Source organism: Panthera onca, chromosome D3, assembly GCF_046562875.1.
Source record: "Panthera onca isolate mPanOnc1 chromosome D3, mPanOnc1 haplotype 2, whole genome shotgun sequence".
In the NCBI taxonomy this organism is placed as follows: Eukaryota; Metazoa; Chordata; class Mammalia; order Carnivora; family Felidae; genus Panthera; species Panthera onca.
In genome coordinates, this window is record NC_138350.1 from 16,745,599 (window position 1) to 16,765,061 (window position 19,463).

The window sequence follows — 19,463 nt, forward strand, 5'->3', positions numbered from 1 at the left end:
CGGGGCCTGAACTCACAAAACCACAAGATCATGACCTGAGTAGAAACCAAGAGTTGGACGCTTAACCGACTGAGCCACGCAGGTGCCCCTGCATTTTTAAGTGATTTTTAAAAATCCAAAGACGAATAACACTTCATGACATCAAAATGATATGAAGTCCAAATTCGTACTCATTAAACTTTTTTTTATTTTAGGGAAAGAGAGAGAACGAGAGCACGTGAGCGGGAGGAAAGGGACAGAAGGAGAGAGAATCCCAAGCAGGCTCCATGCTCAGCAAGGAGCCCGATGCAGGGCTCAATGCCATGACCCTGGGCTCACGACCTGAGCCGAAATCAAGAGTCGGATGCTCCACTGGCTGAGCCTTCTGGATGCCCCAAATTCACATTCATGAATAAGGTTTTATCGGAACACGAGCAATGCTTGTTCGTTAACCAATTGACCACAGCTTTTTTCCTTCTTTGTATGGCCCACAAAGCCTAAAATATTGACTAGCTGGCCCTTTCTGCAAAAAGTTTGCCAACCCCTGCTTTGTAGCATTCCCCTGGATCCTCCTCTGTTTTGCTTAAGCAGGTCCACTGTTGGGGGCATGTGATCTGTAGTCAATAACCAAATCCCAAACCTGCGACTGAGCCACCAACTCATTAAATCCTCACTTACACCAATAAACCAAACTATTAACTAAGCTTATAGAGGCTTACTATGAAAAAGATAACCAGGTAAATCCTACAGACAAGTGAGAACCTGATCCCTTTATCCTCCACCCTGGGCTCAATGCTAGGAACCTATTTTTAAAGATAGAATTGTTTGAAATCCCAGACATGTGCATATAGTCTTTGCTTTCTGCCTGTTCCTTTTGTCCGGTGGCTCCCACCTCCAGCTGCACAAGAGAATCGCCGGGGGGAGCTTTTAAAAGCCACTAACGCCCGGGTCCGGAGATGCTGAGTGAATCGACCCGGGCATCGTTTAACTGGCCCCAGGTGATTCCGTTGTGTGGCCAGGGTTGAGATCCTACCCGGTCCTCCGACTTCACACGCACGTGAGAATTACCGCACAGGGTCACAGCCATCAAACTCAGTGTCGTACTTCATCGAGCCCTTTGCGTGACATAAGCGGTGACTCTGCTATAATGTCCCTTCTATCGTGACAAGGTTGTTCGGGTTTCTAATCTCGGAGACCGCAGCCCAGGTCTTTTGTGCTCAGATTTGGAAGGAACTTTCTCCCTGGAGTCTGTGGGACAAAGTCACTGGCGTTTGTGCGTGGCCGGGCTCAGGAAGGGCTGAACGAGGGGCGGGGCTGTGTGTGTGACTGTGTATGGTGGGGGTAGGAGTGGTTAGCTGGTAAAGGGAGTTTGATACTCACTGCTGCAGACATCTCCTGCCTGAAAGAGCTCAGTGGTGAGCAGAACTAATCCATAGTAAGAAAACGCATTGGAAAACCTGCCAGAAAGGAAGCAAAAAAAGGTAAAGAAATGATGGGAGAAATGCAAGATCCCCTTTCCCCAACCCCTCAGGAAGGACTTGCGTCTATAGCAGCGAGGACCAGTCTTTGGACGTGGGTGACACTGGGGCTTTGGGGGGGGGGGCGGTTCCTGGGGCCCTTGAGCAGGAAAACGGCAGGTACAAAGCATAGCGGTATGTTAAAGGTATGTGATCCTGTGTCCTTTGAAAGACCAACAACTGTATTACATCACAGAGAACACCAGGCTGTTTCTCACAATTGGCAATAGGAAATAAAAGTTTGGGGAACCAAGATTTGGAAGAAAACAGTCATGGCTGACATCCGTCAGGGCTTCTGGGCCAAGTTGGTCAATGTGGAGAGGGAAGAGGAGGGAAACACTTTGATAATACAGAGAACTGGGCTCCAGCTCTACCCTTGAACTCTTAAGAGTTGAATCAACTCACCAAGCATTTATTAAACACCTGCTGTGTACCCCATACAAGTGTGGAGTCAGCAGACTTCCCTAAAATTTCAGATTAGAATGACCCAGTTAATGAATTCCCGATGGTCCCAGGAACCATAACACTCAAGTCTGTAGGACCAGAACATTCTCATCCTGTAGTACAGTTATGTGGGAACTGTCATAATTAGTCCATGGTGATAAATTTCCTTGAGTTACAATATGTGTTAGCAAATTTAGTGATTTCTATTGGGTGCAAGAAATAGTCTCTAATTAATTGCTTCAGTATTTGGGTAGCGTCGGCCCAAATGAGTCACATGCACAAGACAGACACCCTTAACTAGGTCAACCACCTCCTCTCCCTTTTCAAAAATCCTGCAGACTGAGCACTTGTATTGAGCATACAGCAGGTGTTTAATAAATGCTTGGTTCAGCTCTCAGGAATGCATGGGCAGAATTGGAGCCCAGTTCTGTTTATTATCAAGGCCTTCCTCTCCACTTGCCTGCAATTGACCACTTTTCAGGACGATCCCCTGCTAATTAGCACCTCTCCTCAAAGGTGCATAGGGAAAGGGATAAGTGGTTACACCAGAACACCGAAAAGTGTTAGCCACGCCCCTTCTGCACACTATTCATGCTGCATACATGATTTCGTAGAGAGTTCAAAGAATAGCTGAGATTTGACTGGTTGTGGATTTTCAGGTAATTACTCTGCACAAATCCCTCCCTGCCACCCTGCCCACATCCAGCCATCGCGAATGGCCGCGTTTTAAGGAAAATAGACCAGGATCAGGACTGAGAGTTCTAAGGCTGCACGTGTTGACCAAATCAGTGGTTCCCCAAACAGGGGTCCCATGCCACTGGTGGTACACCGAAGGCAGTATGGCCCGAAAAGAGGAGTAAGGGAGCAGGCATTATCATTTTCCTTTCAATTACAGTTGACCCTTGGACAACACAGGTTTGAACTGCAGGGGCCACTTATAAGGAGATTTTTTTTTCAATAAATACTGCAAGTACATTTTCTCTTGAAGATGGTTTTAATAACACTTTTTCTCTAGCTTACTTTAAGAATACAGTATATAATACATATAACAGACAAAATATGTGTTCATCAGTAAGGCTTCTGGTTAATGTTATCAGTAAGGCTTCTGGTTAATAGGAGGCTATTAGTGAAGTTTGGGGGGGGATCAAAAGATTTTCAACTACTCGGGGTCTGTGCCTTTAGCCCCCACTCTGCACTGTTGAAGGTCAACTGTATTTTGATGGCTTCCTAGTCTCACTTACTTGCTAATGAGTCCTCAACATCTGCCTCTCTCTCTATTAAGTACAGTAACTCAGAGCTTTGGCAAATCATCAATCTAGCTGCTTTTTACTATATTTCTCTTGAGGAGGGCCTTCTCTCTATGGCCTGCTGTTTTGTTTTTTTTTTCATGTTTTAAAAGACATTTATCTGAACGCTTGTGCACTGTTGGTGGGGATGCAAACTGGTGCAGCCACTCTGGAAAACAGTATGGAGTTTCCTCAAAACATTAAAAATAGAAATACCCTATGGTCCAGTTATGGCACTATTGGGCATTTACCCAAAGAATACAAAAACACTAATTCGAAAGGATATACGCCCCCCCCCATGTTTATTACAGCATTATTTATTGTTTTTTTATTTTTATTTTTCACATTTATTTATGAGAGACAGAGCAAGATAGAGCGTGAGCGGAGGAGGGGTGGGGGGGGGCGGGGACACACAAAATCTGAAACAGGCTCCAGGCTCTGAGCTGTCAGCAGCACAGAGCCCAATGCAGGACTTGAACTCGTGGACCGTGAGATCATGCCCTGAGCCGAAGTCGGATGCTTAGCTGACTGAGCCACCCAGGTGTCCCTACAGCATTATTTATAATAGCCAAATTATGGAAGAAGCCCAAGTGTCCATCAATAGATGAATGGATCAAGAAGATGTGGTCTATATATACAATGGAATATCACTCAGCCATAAAAAGGAATGAAATCTTGCCATTTGCAATGACATGGATGGAACGAGAGAGTATAATGCTAAGCGTAGTATCTCAGTCAGAGGGCAAATACCATGTGATTTCATCCATATGTGGAATTTAAGAAACAACACAAATGAGCAAAGGGAAAAGAAAGAGACAGAGAAACAAATCAAGAAACAGACTCTTAAGCATAGAGAACTTACCAGAGGGGAGGATGCTGGGGGGATGGGTGAGATAGGTGATGGGGATTAAGAGTGCACTTATCATGATGAGCACTGAGTAATGCATACAGTTGTTGAATCACTGTATTCTACACCCGAAACTAACATAACATTGCATGTTAACTGTGTTGGAATTAAAATGAAAAACGTAGTTAAAAAGGACATTTATCTGAGTAAAAAGTGAGTCCAATTAAAGAAAACGACGAAGAAAAGAATAGCACGGGTGATACCTGAATAAGGCAGAAATCAGGAAAGTCATACCCAAACCACTTTATTTTGCAACTGCTGCCCAAGATCAAAGAGCTATCTGTGCATCACGTAAAAACAGAAAGCAAAGGGGCGCCTGGGTGGTTCAGTCGGTTAAGCGTCCGACTTCGGCTCAGGTCATGATCTCACGGTTCGGGAGTTCGAGCCCCGCATCGGGCTCTGGGCTGACAGCTCAGAGCCTGGAGCCCGCTTCAGATTCTGTGTCTCCCTCTGTCTGCCCCTCACTGCTTGCACTCTGTCTCTCGCACTGTCCCAAAAATAAATAAATGAAAATAAAAAAAAAAAAACAGAAAGCAAAACAGGGCATGAATGAAGGGGATCAAGGTGTCAAGAAACAGCTCTTACCATATAAACCACAGCAACAAGGTCGTCCACCTAAAATGGGGCGTGAAAAGGTCCCTCATTCTGCCTCGGTCTTCCTGTTTCAAGACAAGAACGTGCAATTTGCTCTCCTCCCCTTGAGAAGTATGGGCCCCAGCCGGCAGCCTAAGACCGTGGGGACCCACAGCAGGGAGGGAAGCTCCTGGTGGGCTACATGCTCAGATTCCGGGAACCCAGGACCCGATCCCACGGCACAAAGTCTCCCGGCCCAGTGAGGCCCTCCAGCCAGGACCCAGCAAGGTCTACAGGCTTGGTTCCCCAAGGATGGAAACATTCTGCAATCCCTGTAGCGGGAAGCAGATTCCTTGGGCTTGGTACCCCCAGGGATTCTCGGGCAGTGCCATGGACCCAGGGAGCAGACAGTCAATCCAAGTGGCATCCAACCATTTAATGCCCTCCCAAGCCAGCTCTAGGTCAAGATCACAAAAATCAATGTACTGAAAATCAATTCACCAGAAGCCAATGTGTCAAAGGTTGATTAGTTAAATGACCCATTTGCCAATTTCATATAATTTGCTAATTTATCGAATCTTTGCTCTACAATGTTCTTTTTAAGTTTATTTATTTTTATGAGTAATAGAGAGAGAGAGAGCATAAAGGAGGGACAGAAGGAGAGAGAGAATCCCAAGCAGGCTCTGTGCTGTCAGCACAGAGCCCAACACGGGGCTTGAACCCACAAACTGTGAGATCATGACCTGAGCTGAAACCAAGAGCCACCCAGGCACCCCTACAATGTTCTTTTTAAGAGTATATTCTAGGGGGTGCCTGGGTGGCTCAGTTGGTTGGGCGTCTGACTTAGACTCAGGTCATGATCTCGCAGTTGGTGAGTTCAAGCCCCTCGTTGGGCTCTGTGCTGACAGCTCAGAGCCTGGAGCCTGGTTGGATTCTGTGTCTCCTCCTCTCTCTCTGCCCCTCCCATGCTCACGCTCTGTCTCTGTCTCTCAATAATAAATAAATGTTAAAAAAATTTTTTTAAAAGAGTATATTCTAGGACTGTGATAATATTCTTCTTAGGTATATTTAACGAAAACATTTTTCTTAGCAGTTTGAGAAACGCTTGCTTATTTAACCATGCTAAATGTTTAAAAAAAAGATTATGGGTTTTAGGTGGCTTAGTCTCCCTGTGAATCGTCCTCATGAATAAAAATATATTTTTTAGTATATTCTTGAATGAAAAGACAACACCCATTAAATAGGTTTATTGAATGTATTTGAGAATGTTTGTATTTATTGACTATATTTTGGAATAGGTTAATATATTTAGAAATAGATTCATTAACATATTTATAGAGAGCATATATCGAGGAACTAAATGTGTTAATACATACACAGGAAAAATATACTCCTATTTGCTACATATATTCAAAAAGATCCTTGAAACATTTTTTGGTAAAAAAGATACACTGGCAAGTTAATTCAGGAAAATTGGCTTTTGGGGAATTAGTCTGCTTGTGCGCTTTTTGCTGGTCTCAGAATTTGCCACCTCCGTGGAGAGCACGCCCCACCCACGCACACACTCCCGCACAGGCGCACGGACACACACACACGCCACAGACAGCGGGCCAGGCACTGACCTGTCTGGAGATGATGAGTTTCCCCAGCGGCATGGGGGCTCCGTTTTCTGTCGCTATCCTCTTTAAGGTGGCGATGGCCTTCTCCTGATTCCCGGACAGCACATCATACCTTGCGCTCTCTGGCAGCCACTGTGGGGACAGACGTGGCAGATTAGGGTGGAACAGAACATGGGGTCCCAGCCACATATCTCAGCGGGGTGTGGAGTCTTTAAGCTTAGGGCTCTGGAGCCAGAGGGCTAGCTTCAAATCCTGGCTCTGTCATTGATTATCCTGGTTGTGGGACCTCGAGTAATTACTTGACCTTTCTGTGCCTCCATTTCCTCATCCACAAAATGGGGATAACGATAGATCCCACCTCGTAAAGGTTGCCGAGAGGGTTAAGTGAGAGAATCCAGACAAAGTGCTTAGCACGATACCTGGAATGGGTTCATGCAATGATTGTTGTTTCTGTTGCTATTATTATTAATTGGTGCGGCTGGCAGAGTTCCAAAAACATCATCTCACAAAGAATCTCTGCAGGACAGTGTCCTCCTTTACCTCCTCCCCACTGAAACACAGTGAACGGCTGAACAGCAGAAAGCCGAGTGGCCAAGGTTGAGATCTTATTTTTTTTATTATTTATTTTGAGACAGAGACAGAAGAAGAGCATTTAGGGACGAGGGAGGAAGTGGGAGAGACAGAGAGAATCCCAAACATCTCAGAACGCCATGCAGGGCTAGAACCCACAAACCGTGAGATGATGACCTAAAGTTGGATGCTTAACCGACTGAGCCGCCGCCCAGGTGCCCCGTAAAGGTTGACATCTCTTAAAGGATACCTACAAAACACAGAACCGCAAAGAGAAGCAACGGGACGGCCGAGAGGATGAGCAGCCAGCGCCAGCCCAGGCTGGGCATCACAAACACGGCCAGGATCACCTCGAACACTGTCCCGATGGCCCAGAAGACCTGGCAGGGGAAAACGGGATCAGCGATGGGAGCAGCGTGGCCAACACATGAGCAATGTCAGGGTCACTGCAGACAACGCTACTGACACGGGGGAGGGTCCTCGGGGTCAGCCACGTCGGAATGGCCGTCTTTCCTGTTTTTCATATAGTTGGGGGCAGGGCCATCATGTTGCCCATCTCCTGAGGGGCCCATCCACACTCAGTCATATTTGCGTGGTACCCACTGGAGTGGGTACGATGTGGCAGCTCTGGTTTAGGGAGATCAATGCCATCAATATCGTGTGAGGTCAATACGGTAACGGACATATTGGTTTCGTCTACTGACATCCATCTCTCTCGCCCAAGAGGCCCCTAGTATCCTTTATCACAACTGCCTCTTCCCTGCAGGGCTGACTATCTTCTGTTTGCCTCGTCATCCTTTCCCACCTTGCTTTTTTTGTATGGACTGCATCCACAGGCTCGCTGTCTTCTGGCTTTCCACTGGCTACAGCCAATGGGGAGCCCCACAGGACATGGGAGGGAGGGAAGGAGGGAGAAAGGAAAGAGATGTGGGGGCATTTATTCCTCTGGCTCCCTCCCTGCACGGTGGTCATGGGCTGGCTGCATCTCTCAGCAGGTCACAGCACCTGTCCAACAGCCCTGGACACACAACTCTGTCTCTCTTTCTCTCTGGGCTGCTGATTAATTACTTCCTGCCTTTGCCTGGCAACTGGCACTTCAGGCCTGGGGCTATTTAGAAATAGTCCCTTTATCAAACCCTCTTCAAACTATCCTAAGTTGAGTATGCTGTCTCCTGCTCAGGCCCTACAACTATTGTCCATTGCCAAACATGGCCCTTCAGCTTCTCCATCAGTTCTGGGGGACTCCGAGAGCCTTTCTAAACCCTCTTTGGCTGCACTTAACCACAGTCTATTTCTGTTGCCGGCAACCAGGGGTGATCGCCAAAATGTCTAACAAACTGGACCAACCCAGGATAGACACTCGACACTGGTCATATACCCCCCGCTCTCAACACACACACATATACCATGACTGTGCCAGGAGTTAACTCTTCAGATGCTAGATCATGGGAAGTTCTAGGGGGTCCTAAGAGTGGACAGGGTGTCAGGCGATGAGGGGTAATCAGGGACCAAGATCTGCTGGCATAAATGCATCTCAATATTTAAATAGTTGGTTCATCCATACCAGTGTGGACCAGATGACTACCAGGGGTATCGATCAGGGGTAGATGCAGTCTGGGTGGTAAGTTGGGCAGTGACGTCAATGTGATTACTATTGTCAACGTGGTCATGGTGACTAGAGACGTCAGAGTGGCATCACAGTTATCACTGTGGGCATCAGTGTCTGAAAGGACAAATAAACTCTACTACCTGCATGGTAGAGGGGTCATTGGGCAGCTACATATTGGCCCTGAGATCTTCCAGAACCATGATTGGAAAACGGGTCACAAAACCTTGGCAGAAAGAAGGCTCGGAGGGACAAGCTGGACTGAGGGAGCTTTGTTTTTTTTTTTTTAATTTTTTTTTTTTAACATTTATTTATGTTTGAGACAGAGAGAGACAGAGCATGAACGGGGGAGGGGCAGAGAGAGAGGGAGACACAGAATCGGAAGCAGGCTCCAGGCTCTGAGCCATCAGCCCAGACCCCGACGCGGGGCTCGAACTCACGGACCGCGAGATCGTGACCTGAGCCGAAGTCGGACGCTTAACCGACTGAGCCACCCAGGCGCCCCTGGACCGAGGGAGTTTTAAGGCAGCCTCTAGGCTACAGAAGTGGCCCCTCACACAAGACACAGGTGAGCCTGGATACAAACAGGGGTGGAGGGTGATGATATGGATGGGGGACAGGAGTTTTGGTCCCCTTACGCACCAACTCTCAGATAAAAGCCACGTGAAGTCCAAGAAGGAAATACCACCTGCCTGCTGCCATTTTTTTAAGAGATTGATTGGTGGTTTTTTTTTTGTCAATTGAAGAGTTTATCCGTATTGCAAAAAGACCATGTCAGAATTGACATAATTGACCCATTTAAGTCTCCACGCACTGAGTCTGTTAGAGCTCTCTTAAACTCCCATTTCCTTATCCTGTGGCTCAAGACGCCTGAGAATCTCCTGCTCAGGGACTGAGCGCTCTTGGGAAACCCAGACCACCCTCCTTACCTCAATCAGCAAAATACACTTAGCTCTGGCCTTCATGGGAAGGAACTCCGCGTACAGCGTCACCCTGGGAAAGCAGAGAGACAGGAAGAAAGTTAAGGTCGGGACTGAGTAAGAGGACTGCCACCGCTTTCTGAATTTCTAGGCGAATATTCCTCCGAGGGTGGTCTGTGGACCACTTACTTTGGAATTTCCTAGGATGACGGCTAAGGTCATAGATCCCTAGGCCCCACACCAAACCCTTGGGAACAGACTCTCAGGGGTGGGGTTCTGGCATCTGCATTCACTCACTCCCCACATGATTCTCAAATTCAGAACTGCCGACACGGAGCCCTACCCACAACCCAGCAAATATAGGAGAAAATAGGGTAGTGTGACAATGGGCAACTTCAATCTGGAACATTATTCAGGTTTTTCCCTATTATTCACGTCCTGAATAGTCTTAAAGAGTCCAGGCCTTTCATTCTGTAGGATGCTCCTCCTCTTAAGTCCATCTGCTGTCTCCCTGTGACCAGACTCAGGCCATGTTTTCTTGGCAAGAACCCCGCAGAAATGATACTAAGCTCCTTCCAGTGCCTCACATCAGGGCCATATGGTGTCAACTCCTCTCATCACTGGTGACCTTAACCTTCATCACTGGCTCAAGATGGTGTCTGACAGATTTCTCCACCCTAAAGTTATCCTTTTTCTATCTGGGATTACTTTGTGGGGAAAAATTCAGAGATTATGCCAATATCCTGTTCTCCCTAGAACCTCTACCCATCAGCTTCGATATCCCACTCATGGACGATATCCACCTGAATCAACACTACTATGATGGTAACAGGTGGTATTTTTTAAATTTTCATTGTTCCTTCTACATTTAGAATGGATATTCTACTGTAAGGAGGAGTTTCCCTTTTCCCCTGTATCTATCTATCTATCTATCTATCTATCTATCTATCTATCTACCTATTCATTCAACGAATCAGTATGAACTTGTAGATTCCTAGTTTATTCAGTGGGTTGTAACCCACTACTACCATTATTCTTCTGATGCTCAGACTGTCCCAGATCTGACCGTTGGAAGACTTTTTTTTTTAATTTTTAGAAAAATGTTTATTTTTGAGACCGCGAGACAGGCAGAGCACAAGCGACGGAGGGGCAGAGAGAGAGGGGGAGACACAGAATCCAAAGCAGGCTCCAGGCTCTCAGCCAGCAGCACAGAGCCCAATGCGGGGCTCGACCCCACAAACCATGAGATCATGACTTGAGCCGAAGCTGGACGCTTCACCAATTGAGACACCCTCATTCAGGCATTGAGGTGCCTCTCATTGGAAGACCGTTTAAACCAATCCCTATGTCTCTTTTACATGCCTCCATCATTCCTTGAACTCTTCTTTACTTTCTGGCACAACAAGATGTCCAAGCTCATGGTGTGTTTTCCTGGTCCCAGCCACGGTGTCAGCCATTTTTCTAAGAGGTTCTGGTTCCTTTTGGTAGAAGACGGTATTTAGAAACCAAATACTGATGTCAGTGTGCTCATTGTTGCTGGGCTGTCATTGCTTCTAGGCCTTCTCAGTGGATGCAGCTAAGAGATCTCTCTCTCTCTCTCTCTCTATCATCTATCTTGGTCTCTCCATTTCTCTCTGTCCACATGCACTCCATACACCCATATGTTTCTATATCTATCTGTGTATATATATTTAAAAATATATATATATTTTTAAAAAACGAGTTCTTACTGATACTTTCAATTCCAGTCCAACCAGAAGGTTAGGGTTCTTTCTAACCCTCCCGGGTTTCCATGTCTATAATTCCCTTCTCTGACATTGAGACACGGGGGCCTCATTCTCCTCAATATATTTCTTATTTGCTCAATCAACTTATTGGTTTGCTGAATGTAACGAACGTCCTAACCGCATCGACCCCTCCATCTACTACATTCGTGCCCCTTCCCCTGCCTTCCACTTCCTCAGCCGCCGGCCACGCTGGGAAGAGAAGGAAACTTCTAAACGACTTCCCCGTGCTGCCTTCCAATTTGTTAGGAAGAGCAGGCTTTCTCTTTCCCCACATCTCCCACCTAAGTCAAGCATCGGGGCTACTAGATAGCGTCATGCGACTCTCCTGGCTCCTCATAAGGGAGGCCGGGGAGAGAGAGGCTCATTTCCATTAACCCTTTTGAGGCAGATGGATGCTGGTGACCCATCTAGGTCTCCTGGGATGCCCCTTTACTAGTTCGTGTCCAACTCCCAGCTGCTGCTGCTAATGCTGCAACCCTCTTCTGGGATTGCTCTGGAGCAACTGAGGCTGCCTCACCAGAGAAGTGTCTAGGAGTTACAACCCTTCTCCCCAGGACAGACTGGTATGTGCTTACAAAAGTCCCGTTCCATTGCCTCAAGGTAGGACAGACCTTGTGGAACAAAGAACACTCCTGAGTTCCCTGTGGGATCAGCCCGAGTCTCGACGTCACCAGAAACCATACTTTTGCTTAACTTCTTCCTTTCAACATTATTGCCTCTTTCACGGTTTTACGGGCTTCCGAGAGCATTCCTTAAATAAATCACTTACACAAGAATCTCTGACTAACCTCTGCTTCTACGGAACCTCTGCTTCTACGAATGACGTCCTTCCCTGCATAACATCTAACATTTTGAAAGTTGGTCTTAGCAATACCACTGAGATTTAGGAACAGTTCTATCGCCAGTAGAAGTCCTTCTCAGGATAATGATAAAAGGATACCTCTGTCCAGAGAAGGAAGAATTCTTAGGAGCCTCAGAGGAAAGGTTAGGGCTTTAATAGTTCAGGTATATACACTCTATTTAGAAAAAAGTATGAAGAAAAGGCAATGTCATCTAGTTCATTTCACAGTATAAGTATTCTAGTATATTCTCTCTGTCTTGATCTTCTGTCTTTATCCCTCTTTCTCAATCTCTCTCTCTAGCTAAGATCATACTCAAGAATTTTGAACCTAGGGCACCTGGCTGGCTCAGTCAGTTAAGCATCCGACTTCAGCTCAGGTCATGATCACCTGGTCAGTGAGTTTGAGACCCATGTAGGGATCTGTGCTGACAGCCAGAACCTGGAGCCTGCTTCGGATTCTGTGTCCCCCTCTCTCTCTGCCCGTCCCTGCTGGTGCTCTGTCTCACTCTGTCTCTCAAAAATAAATAAATGTTAAAAAAATTTTTAATAAAAAAATAAAAAAAGAATTTTAAACCTTACTTTTCATTGATTTATAAATAGCATTACCATACCACTTAAAACCCTCTTACACACATATATTCCATCACATGCATGAACCATACGTTTCTTTTTTTTTTTTACATTTTTTTAACGTTTATTCATTTTTGAGAGATGCAGAGAGACAGAGTGTGAATGGGGGAAGGGCAGAGAGAGAGGGAAAGACACAGAATCCGAAGCAGGCTCCAGGCTCTGAGCTGTCAGCACAGAGCCCGACGTGGAGCTCGAACCCACCAACCGTGAGATCATGACCTGAGCCAATGTCGCTTAACCGACTGAGCCACCCAGGCGCCCCTGAACCATACTTTTCTTAATAATAGCTACCTTTTATTGAGGACCTACTATATGCCAAATATTCTTCTAGATGTTTTACATGGGTTATCTCACTCAGTAAACATCTCAAGTAAATGGGGTAGATAATTATAATCCTCTGTATGTGTGTACGTATTTTTTTTTAAGTTCTAAAAAGTTTATTTATTTATTTTGAGAGAGAGAGAGGCAGGGAGGGGCAGAGAGAGAGGGAAAGAGAGAAAATCGCAAGCAGGTTCCACACTGCCAGCGCAGAGCCCGATGCGGGGCTCGAGCCCACAAAGCGTGAGACCATGACCTGAGCCGAAATCAAGAGTCGGCAGCTTAACCAACCGAGCCACCCGGCTGTCCCTGGGTGTGTGTACTTTTGACTCTCATTTTCATCTCTAGGTCTATCTACGTTAGATAAATTGTTAGTTGACCAGGATCACGCAGCTAGTAAGTCAGTAAGTAGGAGAGCCAAAATTCTCACCCACATCTGTCTATAGCTTCTAGCCCACCAACCACTTCCTCATTTGGATGGTTTCACGACGATAAACAACACTTCAGTGAACGTCATCAGGCTGAAGACATTTTGGTCTGCACGTGGTTTCCTTAGGCTAGGCCCCTGCTAAATAGAATTTGTGTCAAAGCCTATGCGTATTTTGAAGGCTTTTGATATATATTGCCAGAGTGGCCCCCCCCCCCAACTCGTTCCAGCGTATATGCCCACAAGTACCTCGCTCAGCAAAAACCATCAGGAATCTCACTTAACTCAGCTCTGAGAATGGGGACCCAGATTATAGTGGTTGCAGAGGTCACAGCGGTTACCATGGATGATTTCTTTGATACCTTATGCTCTTCTCCACACGGTGTGCTTACATTATTCAAAAAAAAATCAATAATAATAATAATAAATACTACTAATAAAGCGGGAAGCATGTTCACCTTTCCTCTGTCACAGGAAAGCTCAACAACTAACTGTGAAACTGTGCCGTGGCGTGTTCCAGGGGGCAGAGCTATTCCTGTCCTTCGATGTCAAGGATTTCTTCTTATCATGAAGCTATAAGCACACAGTCTTTTTATTTCTTTTTACATTTTTTTTAGTTGAAGCAGCAGCACCTCACGAATGCATTTTCGTTTAAGACAAGTTAGCAATACACAAATATACAGAGTATATGATGCCTCTTCCTCTTCCCCACTGCCCCTACTTCCCTTCCATTCCCCCCAAAGCCATAACTACCGGGAGCCTGCTTTGCAAACTTCCAGCCCCTTCTCTAGCTAAATAAATAAATGCAAGCAATGTTATCTTTTTTTCTTCCCTTCCTTTCCTTCCCTCTTCCTCCCTTCCTCTCTCCCTCCTGTCCTTCCTTTCTGTCCTCCCTACTTCCTTTCTCCCCTTCCTTCCTCCTTCCTTCCTTCCCACATGCAGCATACTGTCCAAGTTCAACCCATACAAATGCCCGACTTTTCCAACTTCCGTGTCAATACAGTTTTCCACCTGCCACTTCCTGCAACTCTATCCTGAGTGCTTTCTTTGGTTATTTAAAAAAAATTTTTTTCATGTTTTATTTTATATGTGAGAGAGAGAGACAGAGCATGAGCAGGGGAGGGGCAGAGAGACGGAGACAGAATCCGAAGCGGGCTCCAGGCTCTGAGCTGTCAGCACAGAGCCTGACGCGGGGCTCGAACCCACAAGCAGTGAGATCATGACCTGAGTCGAAGGCGGACGCTCAGATGACTGTTCCAGGCGCCCCTCTCTGGTTATTAAGGCTTGCTCTGCCAACCTCGGTGGCAGACTAGGAGTCTAGTTTGCCAAGGAATTTAAACTTCCCAGGGGCAACTCTCAACAAATGACGTTTCCCTCTCCCTTAAACGGGACAATCTGGAGACGTGGGTTGCAGAATCTCCCAGAGTAAACTATTTGCTCTAGCTTCTCTGTGTCAGGATCTGCTTTCAATAAGACATTTGGGAAACCTTCCCATGTTAATATTCGCGGGTCTACTGCATTATTTTTAAACAGTGGCAACCCTGTTGATTAATGCTCTGATTGTTTTCAATTTCTTGTCTTTGCCTCGTATGCCACAAGAAACCTCTTTTCCTGTAATTGTCGTGCTCCCCATTTGGCCATTATTTATAGTGGTTCATGATGAAAATGAGCTGTTTGACCTCCATCCCAAGTGTAGGGATTATTACAAGCACACTGAAAAATAAAAGAATGAGCAGTGAAAGCAGCAATGCCAAGAAGCGGTTGACGGTGGCGTGAAAAAAATTCCCACCGAAAATTCTCACAATGTATAGCCCTTGGCAGTTAGAGACTTACCATTTGGATCACGTGCTTGGAAAGAAGGGACCTGTGATCTCCCTTTGCCGTTTCTGCTTGGTCTTAAAGAGAAACCGCAGTGCTAAGGGTGGGTTTGTGCAAGTTCCACCTAGACAAGAATCTGAAGAATCTTCTGAAGACCTTGCAAGGTGGAACAGATGGGCAGCGACCTGGAGTATTAATCTTGAAGAGCAGCTAACACACAAGCAGGGTGCCAGTTAAGGCAGGTGTCCAGCTCATTCTCCTAGCTAAGTGGCATTTCTACGGAAATAACACAGCACCCTCTGCTGGAAATAATAAACGTTCTACCCTGGGGCCAGCCTGTCTCTTCCATGTATTTTCTGTGTATTTTGCAATTAGTGGCAATGATCATTTAAAAAAATTTTTTTTAACATTTATTTTTGAGAGAGAGAGAGACAGAGCATGAGCAGAGGGGAGGGGCAGAGAGAGAGGGAGACACAGAATCTGAAGCAGGCTCCAGGCTCCGAGCTGTCAGCACAGAGCTCAACGTGGGGCTCGAACTCACGGACCGTGAGATCATGACCTGAGCTGAAGTCGGACGCTTAACCGACTGAGCCCCCCAGGCACCCCCTCCAGTCTTAATTAAAGGGAATAGAAACTTCTCTGAACCTCCAGTTCTACCTCTCCAGAATCATCTCCAAATCACTATCACGGACCCAGTGGACATTAATGATTTATCAGCATCTTCTGACTGTACAAGCTCAGAATCCTTCTACAGTATCTGTTGAAATGTAAGAGCTTTGGCATTAGATGGGCCTGGATTTGAACCCAGTTTCTCCATGCGGCAGATGGTTTGCACAAGGCGCCCCCCCCCCCTCTCCCCGCTCTTTTCCCTCCCTGTGTCTTGCTCCCTTGCAGATCACCTCCATGCAAAGTCTGTTTCCTCATCCCTTGAATCTGGGCGTTGAGACTCGCTCTTGATCAATAGAACGTTGCAGAAGTGATATTGTGCCTTGGGCCTCAAGACGCTTTACGGCTTTTGCATCCTCGCTCCGACCCCTACCCAGGTGCCATGTGACCACGTGACCAGGTGCCTGGGCTGGCCAGCCGGAGTTTGAGAGGCTTGTGGAGCATCGATGAATCAGCTGTGGCCATGCTAACCTGGCCAGCCCCCATCCAATTCACCAGTTGACTAGAGACATATGAGGGAGCCCCGCCGAGCCCTGAACAACCCAACTGCCCAGCTGCAGAACCCTGAGCTCAGTGAACTGTCGTTAAGCCACAAATGTTGGGGTGGTCTGTTACAAAGCAAGAAGTAACTTCATACTCCCCTCAATAGCCATTTAGCCTTAAACACGTCACTTGTGATCTCGATCTCTAAGCCTGTTTTCTCATCTGTCCCTTGCCCTTGGTAAACACTCGGTGGACATTACTATGATCATCATTATCATTTAAAAAAATGTTTTTTAAATGTTTATTTTTGAGAGAAAGAGGGAGAACGGCAGAGAGGGACAGAGAGGGAGACAGAGTGCAAGCAGGGGAGGAGCAGAGAGAGGGGGAGACACAGAATCCAAAGCAGGCTCCAGGCTCTGAGCTGTCAGCACAGAGCCAGATGCGGGGCTCAAACTCACGAACCGCGAGATATGACCTGAGCTGAAGTCAGACGCTCAACCGACTGAGCCACGCAGGTGTCCCATCATCATTGCCGTTATTAATGTTACAACAGTAACATTATCTCCAAGGACCAACATAAATGCCTACTTTGGGGGAAGGAATAAAAGAAAGAAGAAAAAGAGAGAGGGGGAGCCTGGCTGGCTCAGTCGGTACAGCATGTGACTCTTGATCTTGGAGTTGTGAGTTCAAGCCCCAGGTTGGGGACTAAAATTTAAAACAAATTAGGGGCTTCTGGGTAGCCCAGTAGATTAAGCATCTGACTCTTGATTTTGGCTCAGGTCATGATCTCGTGGTTTGTGAGACGGACTACTTTTTCCAGCTCTGTGCTGACAGTGGGGCACCTGCTTGGGATTCTCTCTCTCCCTTTCTCTCTGCCGTTCCCTCGCTCACACTCTCTCTCAAAATAAATAAACATTAATTTTTTTTAATTATAAAAATAGAAAGAAGAAGGAAGCATATAAAAAATACACATCAGGGCAGAGGGATGGGCTCTTTATTAATAATATAGTCTGCAGATAAGATGATGGATGTTAATTAAACGTATTGAGGTGATCATTTTGCAAGATATGTAAGTCAAGGCATTATACTGTAAGCCTTGAATATATATATAGTGCTGGATTCCAATTATGCCTCACTAAAACCGAAAGAAAAACAATTTTTAGTCTCAAATAATATCATTTGTATTTACACTAATAATTCGTTGTAGGGACTTCTGCTTGTTGAATTTTTAAAAATTACACAGCAAAATCTTACCGATTTGTTTTGTGAGGTGGTGCAAAGCCTAAGCGATGGGAAACTCTGAGTTACACTGAATTACGTAAAAATATCTTCAACGAGGGGGCGCCTGGGTGGCCCAGGTGATGAAGCATCTGACTCTTGATTTTGGCTCCGGTCATGACCTCACGGTTCATGGGATCAAGCCCTGAGTCGGGTGCCTGCTTGGGATTCTCTCTCTCCCTCTCTCTCTCTCTCTCTCTCTCTCTCTCTGGCCCTTCCCTGCTTGCACTTGCTCGCTCTTTCTCTCTCTCTCCAAATAAATAAATGAACACTGAAAATAATCTTCAACTAAGAAAAAAATCTTCAACTAAGTGTTTCCAAATAATGAACTTAAGGGAGACATTTTTAGAACTAGTTAAGAGCATCGCATAATTAAGGCATGATTGTTTTTATGTAAATGGATAGAGCCAAGGTGCTGGGAAGCCAATGGCTCTCTTGGGTGACTAAATATTTCTTCTGTCATTTTGTTTCTGTTTTTTCTTTGTTCCCCTCACGTCCCAAAGAGCCATGGAGTGGAGTATTTAAGAGAATATATTCGCGGTGTCAAAAGGGATGTTTAAATACAAGCCCTGCCATTTGTTAGCTATGTGACCTTGGGCAGGTTACTTTATCATCTTTTAAAGTTTTACTTATTTATTTCGAGAGAGAGAGAGAGAGAGAGAGCCAGCGTGCAGGAGAGGAGCAGAGAGACAGAGAATCCCAAGCAGGCTCCGGGCCGTTTGCACAGAGCCCAACGTGGGGCTGGGGCTCACAAACCGTGAGATCATGACCTGAGCCTAAATCCAGAGTTGGATGCTTAACTGAGCCACCCAGGTGCCCCATGTTACTCAGTTTTTTTAAAGCCCTAGTTTTCTTATCTGCACAATGGGGATAACAATATCTATGCTTTGAAGTTCTGTGAGTTTTAAAATGGTCATGTGGAGCAAAAGCACATGGTCTGGAGCTTGGGAAGGAGTCATAGCCCAAGAAACAAACAGAAGGGCTGTGGTCGCATTAAGTAAATGAATAGCTAAACGGGAGGCGTGACATTTGGGGGGTGGGGGTCGGGAGCAGCCAGGCCATCTGAGGACCCGCACGACATAAGGGTAATAAGGGGTAAAGGCCCAGCTGCTCTGTGTCCTTAATTTTATCCCCTGGTGTCCTGTCCTCTCTCCCTGAAGATCTCTCCCCTTTGCATTTTTAGGAGGTGATTTTTCTCTCTGCTAGTTACTCTGCCATTGGAATCCTGTCTGCCTACAGTCTTCCAGAGGCTCCTCAAAATGTCTGGTCGGCTGATGGCACCCTTTTCTTGCTTTCCAGCACTGTTAAGGATCTATTCTATTTCTCACGCCTTTTATGACACTTCCAGAAAATGTGGAGAAGGAGAAGGAGAAAAATGGCGCCTCTCATCCCACCATTCCAAACAAGAACCACGTTCTGAATACTTAGCTCCTTTCCCTCCCCTCTGATGGGAAGAAAGTCCGGGTAGCCATTTGGAGACTGGTTCTGCCATCATCTACCCGAGCATCCCTGAGAAAGGAATTGAATGTGTACCTGTGTGAATGCGTTCCTTCCAGCCACTGGGGGAAAACTGTTCCTTAGTCAATGAATGGCTCATGAATGGGGCAGTGGCTTCGTCCGCAGAAAGTCCTGGAGTTGGTCCAGACGTGGAGGACATCGGCCACAAGCCCCTGCCAGCCCAGATTTATGGGCTTGGCTTAATGGTTTCTGCCTCAAGCTCTAGTGGCTTTTAAACCCATCCGAGGTCCAGGAGTGTATGTCAAATGCCTACTCTGCAGAGCCCTGGAGGGATCA

At 46.2% G+C, this 19,463-nt stretch overlaps 1 protein-coding gene across 1 annotated transcript in view; it reads right to left on the reverse strand.

Moving 5' to 3' along the window:
- The window catches only part of SVOP (SV2 related protein), a 79,429-nt gene that overhangs the window by 15,032 nt on the left and 44,934 nt on the right, over positions 1–19,463 (reverse strand). Inside the window, exons 7-11 of the mRNA XM_060612494.3 lie at positions 9,431–9,494; positions 7,150–7,275; positions 6,329–6,457; positions 4,719–4,792; positions 1,360–1,436 (exon numbers count right to left, since the gene is read on the reverse strand). Of these exons, the coding sequence (XP_060468477.1) occupies positions 1,360–1,436; positions 4,719–4,792; positions 6,329–6,457; positions 7,150–7,275; positions 9,431–9,494 (470 nt within the window). The remainder of the gene's footprint in view (positions 1–1,359; positions 1,437–4,718; positions 4,793–6,328; positions 6,458–7,149; positions 7,276–9,430; positions 9,495–19,463) is intronic.